This window comes from Neofelis nebulosa, chromosome 7 (genome assembly GCF_028018385.1).
Source record: "Neofelis nebulosa isolate mNeoNeb1 chromosome 7, mNeoNeb1.pri, whole genome shotgun sequence".
In the NCBI taxonomy this organism is placed as follows: domain Eukaryota; kingdom Metazoa; phylum Chordata; class Mammalia; order Carnivora; family Felidae; genus Neofelis; species Neofelis nebulosa.
In genome coordinates this window covers 21,907,503-21,923,306 of record NC_080788.1, presented here as the reverse complement: position 1 = coordinate 21,923,306, position 15,804 = coordinate 21,907,503, and the positions used below count along the sequence as shown (strand labels likewise).

General features: G+C 44.4%; 1 protein-coding gene across 15 annotated transcripts in view; it reads left to right on the top strand.

The window, feature by feature from the left end:
- The window catches only part of TRPM1 (transient receptor potential cation channel subfamily M member 1), a 143,694-nt gene that overhangs the window by 61,724 nt on the left and 66,166 nt on the right, over nucleotides 1-15,804 (top strand). For 14 of the 15 annotated variants that reach the window (XM_058736836.1, XM_058736835.1, XM_058736832.1 and 11 more), the window contains one exon: nucleotides 11,899-11,978. In XM_058736836.1, the coding sequence (XP_058592819.1) occupies nucleotides 11,899-11,978 (80 nt within the window). Of the gene's footprint in view, nucleotides 1-11,898; nucleotides 11,979-13,285; nucleotides 13,428-15,804 lie in introns of all 15 variants that reach the window. The other variant, XM_058736839.1, reaches the window with a different exon arrangement.

The following is a 15,804-nucleotide window of genomic DNA, read 5'->3' as shown; positions in this document are numbered from 1 at the left end:
CCACCCAGGTGCCACTTTTCTTATTTTCTTTTTAAAATCAGTTATATTTTTCCTTAAAAAATTAAAAACATGATATAAATGATGAAGCAATTAGAGGAAAAAATTCTGATTCCCCTACCACAAACACAAGCTGACAAGTTAATACATTTGCTTCTTTTTTTCCTGGCTTTATTTAGTATTCCCTCTAAAAAGAGAAATGTCTTTAGAGCAGTGCTCTTTCCGATAACCAGGGAGTGACAACAACCCAGATGTCCATAAATTGATGAATTCCTGCAATGGAATATTACTGAGGCATAAAAAGGAATGAAGCCCAGACACCTGCTACAACATGATGAGCCTTGCAAACATTCTGCTAAATGAAAGAAACCAGCCGTAAAAGGCTCCGTATTGTATGATTCCATTTATATAAAATGCCCAGAAGAGGCAAATCCATAGAGACAAAAAGCAGATTCGTGGTTGTCAGAACTGAGGGTCTGTGGGGGCTGGGGAATGACTGCTAATAAGTAAAGGACTTTCCTTTAGGGATGGCAGATGCTCTGGTGTTAGTGCAGTTTCACAATCTTGGGGATATAAAACAAAAACAAAAACAAAAACAAAACAAAAAAACCCTGCACATTTTTAAAATTTATTTGTTTATTGAAGTTTATTTATTCATCTTGAGAGAGAGATGGAGAGAGTGCACAAGTGGGGAAGGGGCAGAGAGAGAGGGGGGTCTGAAGCAGGCTCTGTGCTGACAGCAGAAAGCCTGATGTGGGGCTCAAACTCATGAACCGTGAGATCATGACCTAAGCCGAAGTCAGATGCTTAACCGACTGAGCCACGCACTGCACATTTTAAAAGATGAATTTTAGGGGATGTGAATTATAGTAAAAAGAAAGTAAAAAGGGGGGGGTGCCTGGGTGGCACAGTCGGTTGAACATCCGACTTCGGCTCAGGTCATGATCTTGAGGTTCATGAGTTCAAGCCCAACATCAGGCTCTGTGCTGACAGCTCAGACCCTGGAGCCTGCCTCAGATTCTGTGTCTCCCTCCCTCTCTCTCTCCCTCTCTCTCTCTCTCTCTGTGCCACCCCTGCTTGTGCTTTCTCTCTCTCTCTCTCTCTCTCAAAAATAATTTTAAAAAAACTTAAAAAAAAAAAAAAAAAAGAAAGAAAGGAAAGGAAAAAGGAAAAGGTGGCCTAAAGACCCAGCTCTGCTCCTGGGCTCCAGTCTGGAGGATCACGTTACATTGTCCCAGGAAGGGCCCCTGGATAGAAGAGGGTTGGAGGTCTGGGGAAGAGGGAACACTGGCCAAGGAGAGGCGGGGGCTCTGATGACCCCCCCAGCGTTTCCTCCAGGCCAGCCCTGTCACCTCCAGGGGATGGTGATGATAAAGCACAGGAAATCAGATCTTGAGGTTCTCCCAAGCACTATCACTCGAGTCTCATGTTATCATCCCTACTCTACAGATGTGAAAACTGAGGCCCAGCACCTGAGGGGCAGCCTCAGCATGGGCCCTTATCTGGGGCTCCTACTGGTTCTCTTTGTTGTAAGGGGCCATGAGGCGAGGTCTGTCCGGCTCAAGAGTCTCTCCTTGTCTGGCCAAAGCAGGAGCATCAGCTAAACCACACAGAAATGGCCTGTGGGTTGGGGCCCAAGGCCTCCTTCTTGCTGGGGTGAGTGGGTGGCAGGTGGAGTAGGAACAATTGTGGAGTTTTAATCTTTGTGCGCCTGAAGATGGGTATCCTGTGCCAGTGCTTTGGCGGGGAAGTTGTCTGGTTCTCTGGGATGGAGAGTTTCCAGGCATGCAGGTGTTGCCCCAGGTGAGGCCCACAGGTGCTCCTGGCAGCCAGGCAAGGGCAGGTCGGGGTCCTGTGTGGGGACCCACAGCCACCTACCACTGTGCGGGAACGTCCACCAGCGTTCCCACACACAACGGCATTCCAGAGAAGCCAGAAATCCAGATTTTCACATGTAATCCCCCTCTGGGTTAATAATAGCAGAGAATTCTTCTCTTTATACAAGGGTCAAATCAAGTCCACGTGTGGGTCACATGCAGCCCTGGGATGAGCGTTTTGAGGCGTTGGCTCTAAATACATACAGGAGATAGGCAGTTTCCTTTGGCTAAATGGGTCCACAAATCAGTCATTTCACTGTAGGGTTTGCTGTTAATTTTGGCCCAAGAAACAGGGCCATTGAGTAAACAGAGACTCGCCTAACAGTAAACCAGCTCTTATGTTTGGAAGCCACTTCCCAGGATCAGTCACAGCTGGCCCAGGCCAAACGCCACTCCCTGCGGTCCTGGCCCTGTCTCCTGCCTCCCTCTCCTCCCACAGGCCCCACTCCCCCACCCCTCAGCCCTCTCACCCTTGCCAGCCCCCACCCCATCACCCCACCCCAGCCTCAGTCTTCTCAAAGGTGTCCGCCTGCAGACTCCTCCTTCCTCTTGCACATCTCCTAGAGGGTCATCCCCATGGTGTGGGCCACACTCCAGTCTTCCTACTGGTATCCTGGCTCCCGTTTGCTCCCCTATAACCCAGCCCCATAAGTTCATGCTGCCCCTCTGCCCATCACTTACTGTGACCTAAAGTCTGTGCAGAACACGTCCCACCTGTATCTTCAGTTCCAAAGTCTGCCACATACCCAATCCATGCTCCGCAGCAAGCACCTGCAGCTCTGTCTGCCACAGGGCCTTTGCACATGCTGTTCCAGCACCCTTGAATTCCCTTCTGGTCTTTCACTTCACAGTTTAAATGTATAGCCTGTTCAGCCAAGACTTCCCAATCTAACAGGCCTCCTACCCCACCCCACGTGCACACCACCATACTCTACCACACCCTCTTCTTTATTCCCTTCATGTTCTTACCACAATCAGCAATGCTCTGGTTTATCTGCTGCCTTGTTTGCTATTCTTTGCTACTTGGCCACAATGGAAGCCCCCTGGGGGTAGGGCCATGACTACCTGGCTCACCTCCACCCCCAGCTCAGAGCCCTGAACCCAGCCAGCCCCACACTGGCCACATGACGGCACTCACAAAACACCTGGAACATGAAGACGTGGCAGCCTAGTTTCTGCCTTTACTTCACTACTACGAGAAACGCCCACTAAACACTCATCTCCTGGGGGCGCCTCCTCCTGCCCCTCCATGGCCCATCCCCATCTCACTGAGGTGGGAAACCCACCCCCTTCCCTCCATTTCCTCACCCACCTACTGCTCAGCACCACCTCTTGCCCTCAGTCACCCTGTTCCCGTCCCTCCCTCCTATTCTCCACATGCATCCTCACTCCCTCTGCTGTACACATGCTCTTCCACCCACCCCACCATTCCCTGTCCCCAAATGTCTTCAGCCCACCTGTCCAAATCTTGCCCATACTATGAAGTTTCCTCCCCGTACTTACCCACTCTGAACTCCTGGCACCTGGTGGTTTTTGAACCACCAGGTGAAGGCTTGACTGCATACCGCCTCTATTTCCATCATGCAACTTTCTATCCTGTGATAAAACTAATGACCAGGATTTCCATTTATATCTAGTACCTCCCAGATACTGTACAGGTGTTATCCCAGCTGAGGCTGAAAGTATGCAAAGCAGTTCCCATTTCAGAGATGAAATGGGGGCGGGGAGGGGCTGCATGTGACCCACACATGGACTTGGGCAGCTCAAGGGGCTTGGGGAGCATGATGGTGGCACCACCTCTGTGTCTCCTCACTGGGCCTCACAGACAGACTTTCCAGTAAGTGAGCACTCCTGCACGTGGGATTTTATTTATTTTTTTTTTAATTTTTTTTTTTTCAACGTTTTTTTAATTTATTTTTGGGACAGAGAGAGACAGAGCATGAACGGGGGAGGGGCAGAGAGAGAGGGAGACACAGAATCGGAAACAGGCTCCAGGCTCCGAGCCATCAGCCCAGAGCCTGACGCGGGGCTCGAACTCACGGACCGCGAGATCGTGACCTGGCTGAAGTCGGACGCTTAACCGACTGCGCCACCCAGGCGCCCCATCCTGCACGTGGGATTTTAATCCTCAGTGCTAGTGTTCCTCTTATCTGGCCCTAAAGCACTTAAATAACCATTTGAGGGGCATTTGGGTGGCTCAGTCGGTTAAGCATCTGGCTTCAGCTCAGGTCATGATCTCTTGATTTTGTGAGTTCAAGCCCCACGTTGGGCTCCATGCTGACAGCTCAGAGCCTGGAGCCTGCTCAGATTCTGTCTCCCTCTCTCTACACCCCTCCCCCACTTGCACTCTCTCTCTTTCTCTCAAAAATAAATCTTAAAAAAATAATAATAATAACCATCTGTGATGGGCAGGAATATTTTGGATGAGTGGGCACCATCTCTGACCCAACAGGGGGATCTGAAGGGTCTATAAATGAACCACAGGAGGCTCTGCTCTTCTTTCATTTCACAAGGATGCCCTTTGTAAGATTCCATGGCTCTTTGTTGTTACCTTGGCGGTACTCAGCCCTGGTAGCAGAGGCGGGAGGGGAAGGAGGAATGTTTGACGCAGGGGTCCTCCACCTATTGCCTTTCACCTGCATCAGTGACTCCCAGCCATTCAGGAGGCTGAACCCCTCCCCACCATGAGCAGAGTCTCCTCAGGTGACCTGGGTTACCTCCCTTCTGCTCTGTGTGCACCCCACTGGGGTGTGTGGGCCCAGGGGGCCAGACTGTGGTAGGCCAGGTTGATAAGAGCTGGGCCCCCCTGGAAATGCTCCACCTGAGGGATTTATTGATTTATTTAGTCATTACAGGGTAATGAGCAACTCCTCTTTGCCAGGCACTCCTGGAGGCACTGGGGATAAAGCAGAGAACTGAACAGGGCTTCGGCTTCCACGGCTTTTGTAGGAGGAGAGAGGGAAGGGAAGAGAGGGAGGAGGTTAGTGGGATGGAATGTATGAAGGACAGAGAGCAGGGGGTGGGGGTGTGATGGGGAGCCAGAGAGCCTCCCTGAAGAGGGGACATTTGAATACAGGCCAAAACACTGTGAGAGATTGCAGGCAAAGAGTGGCTATTGTCTTTTGTTTATCCTCAGAAGATTCTAGAATATTTCTGGAGACTCAGCAGTAACTTGGAATTTTGAACTGAGGATGCTCTTCAGGACTAAACTTTTTTTAAAAAAATCAGTAGTTGATATTTAAAGTATAGCACTTTTTTCCCCAAGGGAAAGTATGTTAGTCACATGCTAGCATATTCATTAGGAAAAAAAAAAGAAAAGATTTTTGGTGAAGCAGAGAGAAATGGGGCCATTTTGTGGATGCCAGCTGCTGTTCTTGCCCAGGGCTCCAAGGGCTGGGGTTTGGCACTCTGAAAAGGCCTCCTCCCAAGTTTGAGGGTAAGGTGTGGGCCAATACTCCCTCAGGGCAACAGATGCCCTGCACCTGCATGTAAAGGAGATGGGGGAGGGGGGCACTCCTTGATGGAGGCATTTAAATGCTGCCTGAGACAGAACAGACATTAATAAAAACAAGAAGCACATTGCTGCTTTCCAAGTTCTTCATCCACCTCTGCATATTAAATCCTGTAGGGCAGGTGGTATTTCCCCCTTTTGATGATGTGGGACCTAAGCCTAGTTGTTCAGGAGCTGGACCTTGGTTTTCTGATTGCCCACACTGCATTGCCCCTGGGTTTCCTAGGAAGTGCCCACCGACTGGTTTGTTGTGCTAGGGGGCGCTGAGAGGGAGGGCCTAGGGGACAGGCAGAGGGGGCAGGGCCTAGCAGGGGCAGGGGGTGGAGCCTAAAGACGGGGCAGGGGGAGGAGCTGAGAGGGAGTGAGGTCTAGAGGGCAGGGCACAGAGGTGGAAGGGCATTTCACCGTCGTGTCTTTCCACAACAGCTAGAACCATCCCCCAGTCTTTCCTGGTCACCTTGACATTTTTGCAGAGTATGAGTCAGTTATTTTGTAGGATGCCCCTCAGTTTGGGTTATCTGAGGTTGCTCCTGCTTAGATTCAAGTTATGCATTTTTGGCATTTTTATCTCTCATGCATTTTATTGGGAGGCTCATGGTGAATCTTTGTTCCATTACTGGTGATGTTCACTTGGCTTTAGGTGGTGTTCCCCAAATTTCTCCACTGTCAAGCCACTAATTTCCTCTTTATGATTAGTAAATACCTGTGGGAGGTATATGAGATTATGTAAGCGTACTGTTACTCTTCAAACTTTTACCCACTACTTTTAGCATTCATAAACATGCGTGATAGTTGCCACATGGAGATTTTCTACGTCCATCATTCCTTCTGTATTTATTAAATGACTGACTACTGGAGGAAAGAGCGTTCCCGTCACCCCTATGTATTGAATTATGTATGGATTTATACCAGTGTGGGTCCATGGGCTCTTATTTCAGTCAAAAGGTTGTAATTCATTATTGTTAGTACTTATTTTCATGCTCAATTATCCCAGATAAAGCCAGTGAGAGTCCCTTCAAAGTGGCTTCAGTGTTCTTTTGGCAAGTTCCCACGTCAAAAGTAAACACTTACTGGCTAAACAAGATGTTCCAGGTCCTTCTTGTACTCTCCCTGCTCCAGTCTTGGATACAGTCATTTCTCCAAGAAGCCCCAGTTCGCTTCAGTGGAGAACAATATTTAGAAGCCAATATTTGAGCACTAAATATACTCGTTGGTGGTACGCCCTTTCAGTGGATAGAGCCAGGAAATACATGAATGTGTGCACGTACAGACATATGTGTGCATATGTGGTAGGCATACAACCCCAAAGACCCTAGCCTCCTAGTATTTACGCCTTTGTAGTTGTTGTGTTGGTCCCAGCCTACTGCTAGTGATGCTCTTGGCTAGGAATGACCGAGGCATTCACCAGAACCTGTGTTATTCACAGTGAACCTCCACAGAGACTCCCCCTGTGGAACTAATGTTGTGGCTGGACCAGCCCTGTAATTCTTATTATGACTGCAAGATGCACTTCAGCAAAAACTAGCAGGAAACTCTGAGGAACAAGATTTATTACTCACAAGCCTTGAGTGTAAGTGGCATACCCAAGGGCCACATAGCAAGGACGCAAGTAGAGATAGAGATAGCAGATCCAGAACTCTGCCTTTATTAGTGTCCAAGGGTGGGGTGTCTAAGGTTTCGAGGGTTCACTCTTTATGGTGAATTTCAGGCATGAGAGCAGGTATTAGGGCACAGGAAGGGCAAGGGTCAGTTCTCTAGGTTAACCAGCACTTTCTGAAAGAGGGAGCTTGGTGAGCGGGGGCAGCCTAGTTCTTTACTTGGCTGTTTTGTTAGTAGCTGTGTCGTATATCCGGCAGTATATTTACTCGAGATGGATGTCTTTGACATGAATGCCTCAACAGTCAAAAGCTGAATGTCAGGCACTCACATTACAAGAGAAAAAGCTTAATGTTCACTTACACTATAGTAGTCCTCTCCACCTGATTGTGGGCAGCCAGAATGGGAGACTCTTCTAATGCATGGAATACAGCTAAAGAGATATCACTTCAGATACATGGTTGTAAAGAGACCATGGCTTCTCTTGTGTGACTCTTGCACTCCCCACTCTGATGGAGGTCACCCACCATGTTGTAAGGTTCCTTGTGGAGAGGCTCACATGACAAGGAACTGACTGAGGTGCTGGGCCCAAAACCCTTGAGAGGACCTAGATCTTGGCAACAGCCACATAAGGGAGCTAGGACTGGGTGCTCCCCACTGGATTCCTTTGGATGAGACCATGGCCCCACCCACAGCTTGGCTGAATCCCTGGGAGAGACAGAGTCAGAAGCACCCAGATATGCCACATTCAATTCCTGGTCCACAGAAACTGTGAGGTAATAAATTTTATTGTTTTAAGCACCGAGTTTGGGGACAATTTGTTATATTAAGCAATAGATAACTAATACAATATGTTATGTATACTTGTGTGTGTGTGTGTGTATGTGTGTATGTGTGTGTGTAGAGAGAGAGGGAGAGGAGGAGGGACCACACCTGCCTCTATCTGGTCTTATATCTATCTCTCTACATGTTACAAATCATGGGTACACACTGATCATTTCAATTTCAGTCCACTGCTCCAGGGATTCGTTCTAATCTTCCCCACTCTCCATGCTTGTAACCCTTCTCCAACAATGAGAAACCCAGCCCCCATTATCCACAATATATTGATTTCTTTGTTCTGTCCTAGAATACACAGAAAGTAATTTCAGAATCGCTATCCTATGTCTCTGTGAAAATCTAGCCTACTCATGGGAGTTCAGTATTTGTTAGAGCTCTTATTGTCTTTAATTGAAGGCATATAGTCCAAACAATATGAACTCTATTTTAAAAAGGGGGGCGAGTATGCTCTCCCAGCTTCTCTGGGAAGTGAGGAGTGATGTGCAAGAGGGGAAACATATTTTCTTTCCAGACAGCAAATGCTCTGCTTGGCCATTTTGCCCTGAATTGTTCTAACACTCCACAGGAGAAGGGCTAGGACCTGGGCTTCAGGGGCTCACCACTCTGAGGTTTTTCCTCTGAGTGGATGCAGCCACTTTCCTCTCATTAGTGATGTGGTTTTCAAGCAGTCATTAAATTACTTGGAGACAAAGGTGTAGTGTTGCTTTCTGAAGGCCCCTTGGGAAGGTTTTGAATTATAATCATTCCTGTTATTCAAAAAGAAGCCAAGTAACCAGCTGACTCTTAAGACCTTCCCAGAAAGGCTCGGGGAACCATAGGTCCTTCCAGAAGGATGAAAACCCTGATCAGACTGTCTCAGCATGACTAAGACCGGGGCCAGGACTATCTGTGGAGCAACGAAAGTGGCATTGGGGCCTTGACATGACCTCATCGAGAAGGGCGTGTGTGACATGTGGTCATTGCCGGCACACTCTGAGGAGACAGCATCCATGGACACAAGGGAACCCCTAAATTGGAATTGCTGCCCAGATGGGTGAGGGCCACAACACCCTCAGGTCACAGGTCACAGGTCACACTGTGACGCTCGTTCTAGAGACTGTGGGAGAGTGGCCACGAACATGAGGCTCTGTCCTCTGCAGTTTCTCCAAGATCTGATTCAGGATTCTCCAGGTTTCACAAACTAGGTCGCTCCATTTCCCTGTGTCTGCCCACCCCCCTCAGAGATACACACACGTTATATACACACCACATTTTACATAGCACACATGCCACATGCATAGCACACACCACACATATTACACACATCACACATATAATCATACCCACTCACATGCACACCATCACACATGTGCACACATCAGACCCCCCCCACACACACACACACCATACATTCTACACCCACACACCACACATACATCGCACACACGCACAAATACATCACACAAGCACACACATCACACGTACACAAATATCACAACACATATTGAGCCAGGCCTCAAGGAGACACAGGGAAGGATGTTGGCACCCGGTAAGGTGGACAGGTTTCCTTCCTGCCTCGCTCAGCTCTACAAAGCCACCCCGTACTGCCAACCTCCTTCAGCACATGTGCGGGCATCACATCCTCTGACACTTGCAGGGGGTGGTGACCCAGCTTGCCCTGGAAGTCCCCAAGCACCCCAAATGCTTCTCCTCTGAAGTCCCCAAGCACTCAGCACAGCACCTTGCACAAAAAAAATCTTCAACAAATGGATGTAGGTGAATGAGAGGTCAGGAAATGAAAAATGACAACAGCTAATTATTAGAGTGGCAGAGGGTTTTTTTCCCTTTTTAAAAACTTGTTTTATTTTAGATTTTCATTTCAGGCAAACTTTCTATATTTTTAAATAGGTAATACCTTTATATAATTCAAAATTTTAAAGGAAGAAAAACCCAAAGTTTTAATTTTTTTAATATTTATTTATTTTTGAGAGAGAGAGAGAGCATATGAGCAGGGACAGGCAGAGAGAGGGAGACACAGAATCCAAAGTAAGCTCCAGACTCTGAGCTGTCAGCACAGAATCTGACATGGGTCCTGAACTCACGAACCATGAGATCATGACCTGAACTGAAGTCAGATGCTTAACCAACTGAGCCACCCAGGCACTCCAAAAAACCCAAAATTTTAAAGAGAAAAATATAAGTTCCTGCACGTGGGCATTTATTGCATCTTTATTCATGTTTGCCAAAACTTGGAAGCCACCAACTTCAGTGGGTAAGTGGATAAATAAACTGTGGCTCATCCAGACAATGAAATATTACTCAGCACTAAAAAGAAATGAGCTGTCAGGCCATGGAAAGGCATAGAGCAATCTTAAGTGCATATTAGTAAGGGAAAGAGGCCAGTCTGAAAAGGCTGCATATGTATGATTCCAACTATAGGACATTCTGGAAAGGGCAAAACTATGGAGACAATAAAAAGATGAGTGGTTGCCAGGAGGTGGGGTAAGATAGGGATAAATAGGCAGAACACTGAGGATTTTTAGGGCAATAAAACTATTCTGCATGATACTATAGTGGTGAACACATGTCATTATACATTTGTCAAATCCCTAAAATATTCAACATTAAGAGTGAACCCTAAGTAAACTGTGGACTTTAGGTGATTATGAAGAGTCAATGTAGGTTCAACTTTGGTAACAAAGGTACCACTTTGGTAGACAATGCTGATAATTATGGAGTCTGGGCATGTGTATATGGGAACTCTCTCTACCTCCGTTTCAGTTTTGTTATAAACTAAAACTGCTCTTAAAAAATAAAGTCTTTTTCGGGGTACCTGCGTGGCTCAGTCGGTTGGATGTCTGCCTCCAGCTCAAGTCATGATCTCACAGCTCGTGAGTTTGAGACCCACGTCAAGCTCTGTGCTGACAGCTCAGAACCTGGAGCCTGCTTCAGATTCTGTGTCTCCCTCTTCCTCCCCCTGTGTTTGCCCCTCCCTGCTTGTGCTCTGGCTCTTTGTCAAAAATAGATAAACACCAAAAAATTTTAAAAGTAATAAAGTCTTTCTCAAGAATTTAAAAGGTGTGTCCTCTTCACCCATCACCCATGTTCCCCAGGCCTCCAGATCCCATCTCTTGGAGGGAACCATGTTAGCTACTCCTTGTGAGCCCTTCCCAGTATATTATGTCTATTGTCAAGCAAGTGTGTTTTCATATTAATATTTCTTCTCTGTAACTTTAATGACAATACCCGAGAGATTATTCCATGTCTTACTTTTTTACTTACTATAGCTTGGTGATCATTTCCTATTGATACAAAGAGAAAGTCTTATTTTTTTAATAGCCACAGAGAATTCTATTGATGATTGTTCCATAACATAGGTACAATCCCCTACTGATAGTAGGTGATGTCCAGTTTTTTGATATCATGAACAGTGGTTGCAATAAATAAATGAATATGTGTCATTTTGCATGTATTCAGGAATACTGATAGAGTAAAATACTAAATGGTCAAAAGGTATATGCTTTGTAATTTTGATATTATTGCCAAATTGCCCTTGTTAGAGGTTGTACCAACTTCTAGTTCCAGCAGCCATGTTATATAAGTACCCATTTCTTCACAACCTTCAATATTTTTAATGATAAAAATAACATTCAGTGAATCTGAGCACCAGTTAGAGAGTCCACTTGTAAAATTACTATGGTGTATGGGTGCCTGGAAGTCCAAAGAATATGAGGTTCTTGATAGCAGACAAAGTCCTAATCGGATGCTTGCAGACTTTGTTGGCTTTTCCAGTAACTCACATTTATACCAGGGCTTCTCTGGGCACTGGTTTGCTCAGGACAGCATAATGCCCCCTTTGCAGACTTTGACTTGCATGAAAAGCCTAGGTTTTGTAGCCCTATGGAAACCATGAATACCTACTTCCAAGCCATTTCTCTGAAAAAGATTCTTAAAGAGTTGCATCCACCATTATTGAAGGTGTCTATTCAGATGTTTTGGTCAGACTTCCTGTTAATGATTTTTTTTTTAAGTAAAAGAATGAACTCTGATGATTGTGTGGGACTATATTGGTCTAGTTTTCACTTCTTTCTCTTCCAGGGACAGAAAGCTTGGATAGAAAAAACCTTCTGCAAGAGAGAATGTGTCTTTGTAATTCCCAGCACTAAAGACCCTAACAGGTAAATTGGAAGTCACACCTAAGACATTATCCAAACCAGCACTTGTTCACCAGTTGCCAGCAACTATTCTTGTACTTTCAGGAGGGGGAAGAGGAGGGAAGAAGAATGGCTAGAATCCATTCCCTATGGGAGGCATTAATCAGGGAATACTTCAGCTAAGAAGCTTCTCTGTCAAGATGCAGGAAAGATTGTTGTCTGACACTCATCCTAATCTAATGTGAACTCTCATAACTAGATGGGCCCTCAGTGTTCTTCCTAGTCTTAGGGAGATCAAGATTTCCAGGGTAGCTTCATGGCTTCCTGTTAGAGTTTCATAATGCTATTTAGGTAAATAGGTACCTCCAACACAGTTAAGATCTGAATGGTTAAGTGAACTAGATGTAACTCTATGAAAAGGTGTAGTTTGTACACAAAATGTCAATTTCATTCACCTAAATAAAAATGAATCTGTTGGGACACGTGAGTGGCTCAGTCAGTTGAGCGTCTGACTCTTAATTTCAGCTCAGGTCATGATCCCTGGGTCATGGGATGGGGCCCCACGATGGTCTCAATGCTGAGCTGAGCATGGAGCCTGCTTAAGATTCTCTCTCTCTCTCTCTCTCTCTCTCTGACCCTCCCCTGATTCTGTGCCCTCTATTTCTCTCTGTATCTCTCTCTCTTAAAGTAAAAAAAAAAATTAGGGGCACCTGGGTGGCTCAGTTGGTTGAGAGTCTGACTTCCGCTCATGTCATGATCTCACGGTTGGTGAGTTTAAGCCCTGTGTCGGGCTCTGTGCTAACAGCTCAGAGCCTGAAGCCTGCTTCAGATTCTGTGTCTCCCTCTCTCTGTGTTCTGTCTTTCTCTCTCTCTCAAAAATAAATAAACATTAAAAATATTATTTTAAAAAATTAAAATAAAAAAAAATTTTAAAGAAAATGAATCTGTTATAAACTAAACAGAAGGTCTTCTAAAGCCATGAAAGTGATCAGAAATGAATTTAGCTAAACCTTACCATCTCTGAGGACAACAGCTATGGGCTGAGTTTGGAGAGCCACTGAGAGGATTCACCCAATATGAAATCCATGCAGATAGGATCACTGACACAGAGCACACAGACTCTCAGACATCACCTAGGTCAGATATGACACATGCAACATCAGCCCCACCATGTCCCCATGTTCGCCCCCTCCACTACCCCCCTGTAGATTCCTCTCCCTGCTTAAATGCCAGTGATTATCCCCCAAGTCAAGAAATATGCATTAGGGGATAATGTCAAAGATCACGAAAGTCGTTCTTTTGTTGAACCTAAATGTCCCTCCTTATTTCAGTGGCACCCAGACCCTCCTTGATGGAAACTACCTATGCCAGCTCTCCTTAGCATCTGCTGTACTGCAGTCCCCCACATAGCCAAGTAGCTGGGCAGCAGAAGGAGCAGAAAAAGCTTCAGGGACTCACACATGAGACTCTTCTGTGAGCTGCATGGATTCTCTAGCATGGGGTTAAAAAAAATCCTGGAATGAAAAAATAACCATTTAAAGTCCCTGAAAATGATCCCAAGGGCCAATAGGAAATAGAGAAATATCTATACAAAAACACCTACAAAAATTCAATAGAAAGGCTAGAGTTTGCGGTATTTGAAGCATGAGAGCTCTGTCCCTTCCCCTTCCTGGCTCAATAAGATCAAACTACATCTAAAGGAAGCAGAAGGAAATATTAAATAAAATGGAATAAAATAGAAAATTTTGAAACAATAGAGAAAAATCAATGTAACCAAAAGCTATTTCTTGGAAAAGATCAACAAAATTGACAAACCTTTAGGTAGACTGATGAAGAATTCAAATTACTAGAATCAGAAATGAAAAGATATTACTACCAATCTTACAGAAACAGAAATGAACACAAAGGAATACTAATTTATACACTAATTACAATAAATTAAATAACTTAGGTGAAATGGACAAATTCCTAGGAAGACACAAATTACTAGACCAATTCAAGAAGAAATATGCAATCTAAATAGACCTATATGAAATTAAGACATAGGATTAGTATCAAAAATGACCCACAAAGAAAAGCTTAGGTCCAGATGACTTCACTGCTGAATTGTACTAAATATTTTTCAAAGAATTACACAAATAATCACAAAAATGTCAAAAAAATAGAAGATGAGAAAACATTCCTCAACTCAGTTCCTGGTTTCATGAGGCCAGTACTACCTGTATATTAAAACCAAAGACACCACAAAAAAGGAAAACTACATAACAATATTTTTTGTGAGTATGGATGCAGAAATCCTGAACAAATACTATCAAACCAAATATAGCAACATATAAAAACATAATCAACTGGGATTTATCCCAGGGATGCAAAGTTGGTTTCACATCAGAAAATCAACTAATGCAATACATCACATAAATAGAATAAAAACAAAAATAACATAATCATCTCAACTGACAAAAAAGCATTTGGTAAAATTCAACACCTTTTATGATTAAAAATTGAGGAATTTCTTCAATCTAATAAAGGACATCTATGAAAATCCACAGTTATCATCATACTTAATGGTGAATGATTGGATGCTTTGCCTCTAATATCAGAGATAAGGATGTCCACTCTCACCACTTCTATCCAAAACTGTACTAGAGGTCTTAGCCAAGGAAATTAGGATAAAGAAATAAAAGGCACCCATAGTGGAAAAGAAAAAGTAGCTATCTTTATTGGCAGATGACATAATGTTGTATATAGAAAATCCTAAGTATTCACTAAAAAAAAAAAACTCTTGTAACTAGTAAGCAAGTTCAGCAAGGTTGAAGTATAAAATAAAAATCAGTAAACAAAAATTATGTTTATATCTATCTACTTGCAATGAACAATGAAATAAAATGAAACTAACAAAACAATTCCATGTACAATATCATCAAAAAGAAAAAGATACTTTGGAATAAACTTAGAAAAGAAGTGCAAAACCTATACTCTGAAAAGTGCAAAACACTGTTGAAAGAAATTAACAAAGATCCAAATAATTGGAAAAACAGCCCATGTTCATGGATCAGAAGAGTTAACATTGTTAACAATATTCACAAATTGATCTACAGATTCAATGCAGTCCATATCAGAATCCCAGCTTACTTCTTTGCAAAAATTGACAAGCAGACTGATATGGAATTGCAAGGGATACAGAATAGCCAAAGCAATATCATTAAAAAAAAAAAAAAGAACAAAGTAGGAAGACTCACACACTACTTGATTTCAAAACTTACTACAAAGCTACAGTAATCAAAGTAGTATGGTACTGGCATAAGGATAGACATACAGACCAATGGAATAGAATCAGGAGTCCAGAAATAACCATACATTTGTAGACAATTGATGTTTCAGCAAGGTTACCAAAACAGAGAAAGAATAGTCTCTTCATCAAATGGTGTGGAAACAACTGCGTATCATGATGCAAAGAATGTATTTAGACCCCCACCTCATACCATATATAAAAATTAGCTCAAAGTGTATCAAAAACCTAGGGGCACCTTGTTGGCTCAGTCTCTTAAGCATCTGACTCCTGATTTCAGCTCAGGTCATGATTTCATAGTCGGGATGGAGGCTCACTTTGGGTTCTGCTCTGGGAATGGAGCCTGCTTAAGATTCTCTCCCTCACCCTCTATCCCTCCCCAGCTCAGGCTCTCTCTAAAATTAAAAAAAAAAAAAAAAACTGGGGCACCTGGGTGGCTCAGTCGGTTGGGCATTCGACTTCAGCACAGGTCATGATCTCGCAGTCAGTGAGTTCAAGCCCTACATCGGGCCCTGTGCTGACAGCTCAGAGCCTGGAGCCTGCTTCGGATTCTGTGTCTCC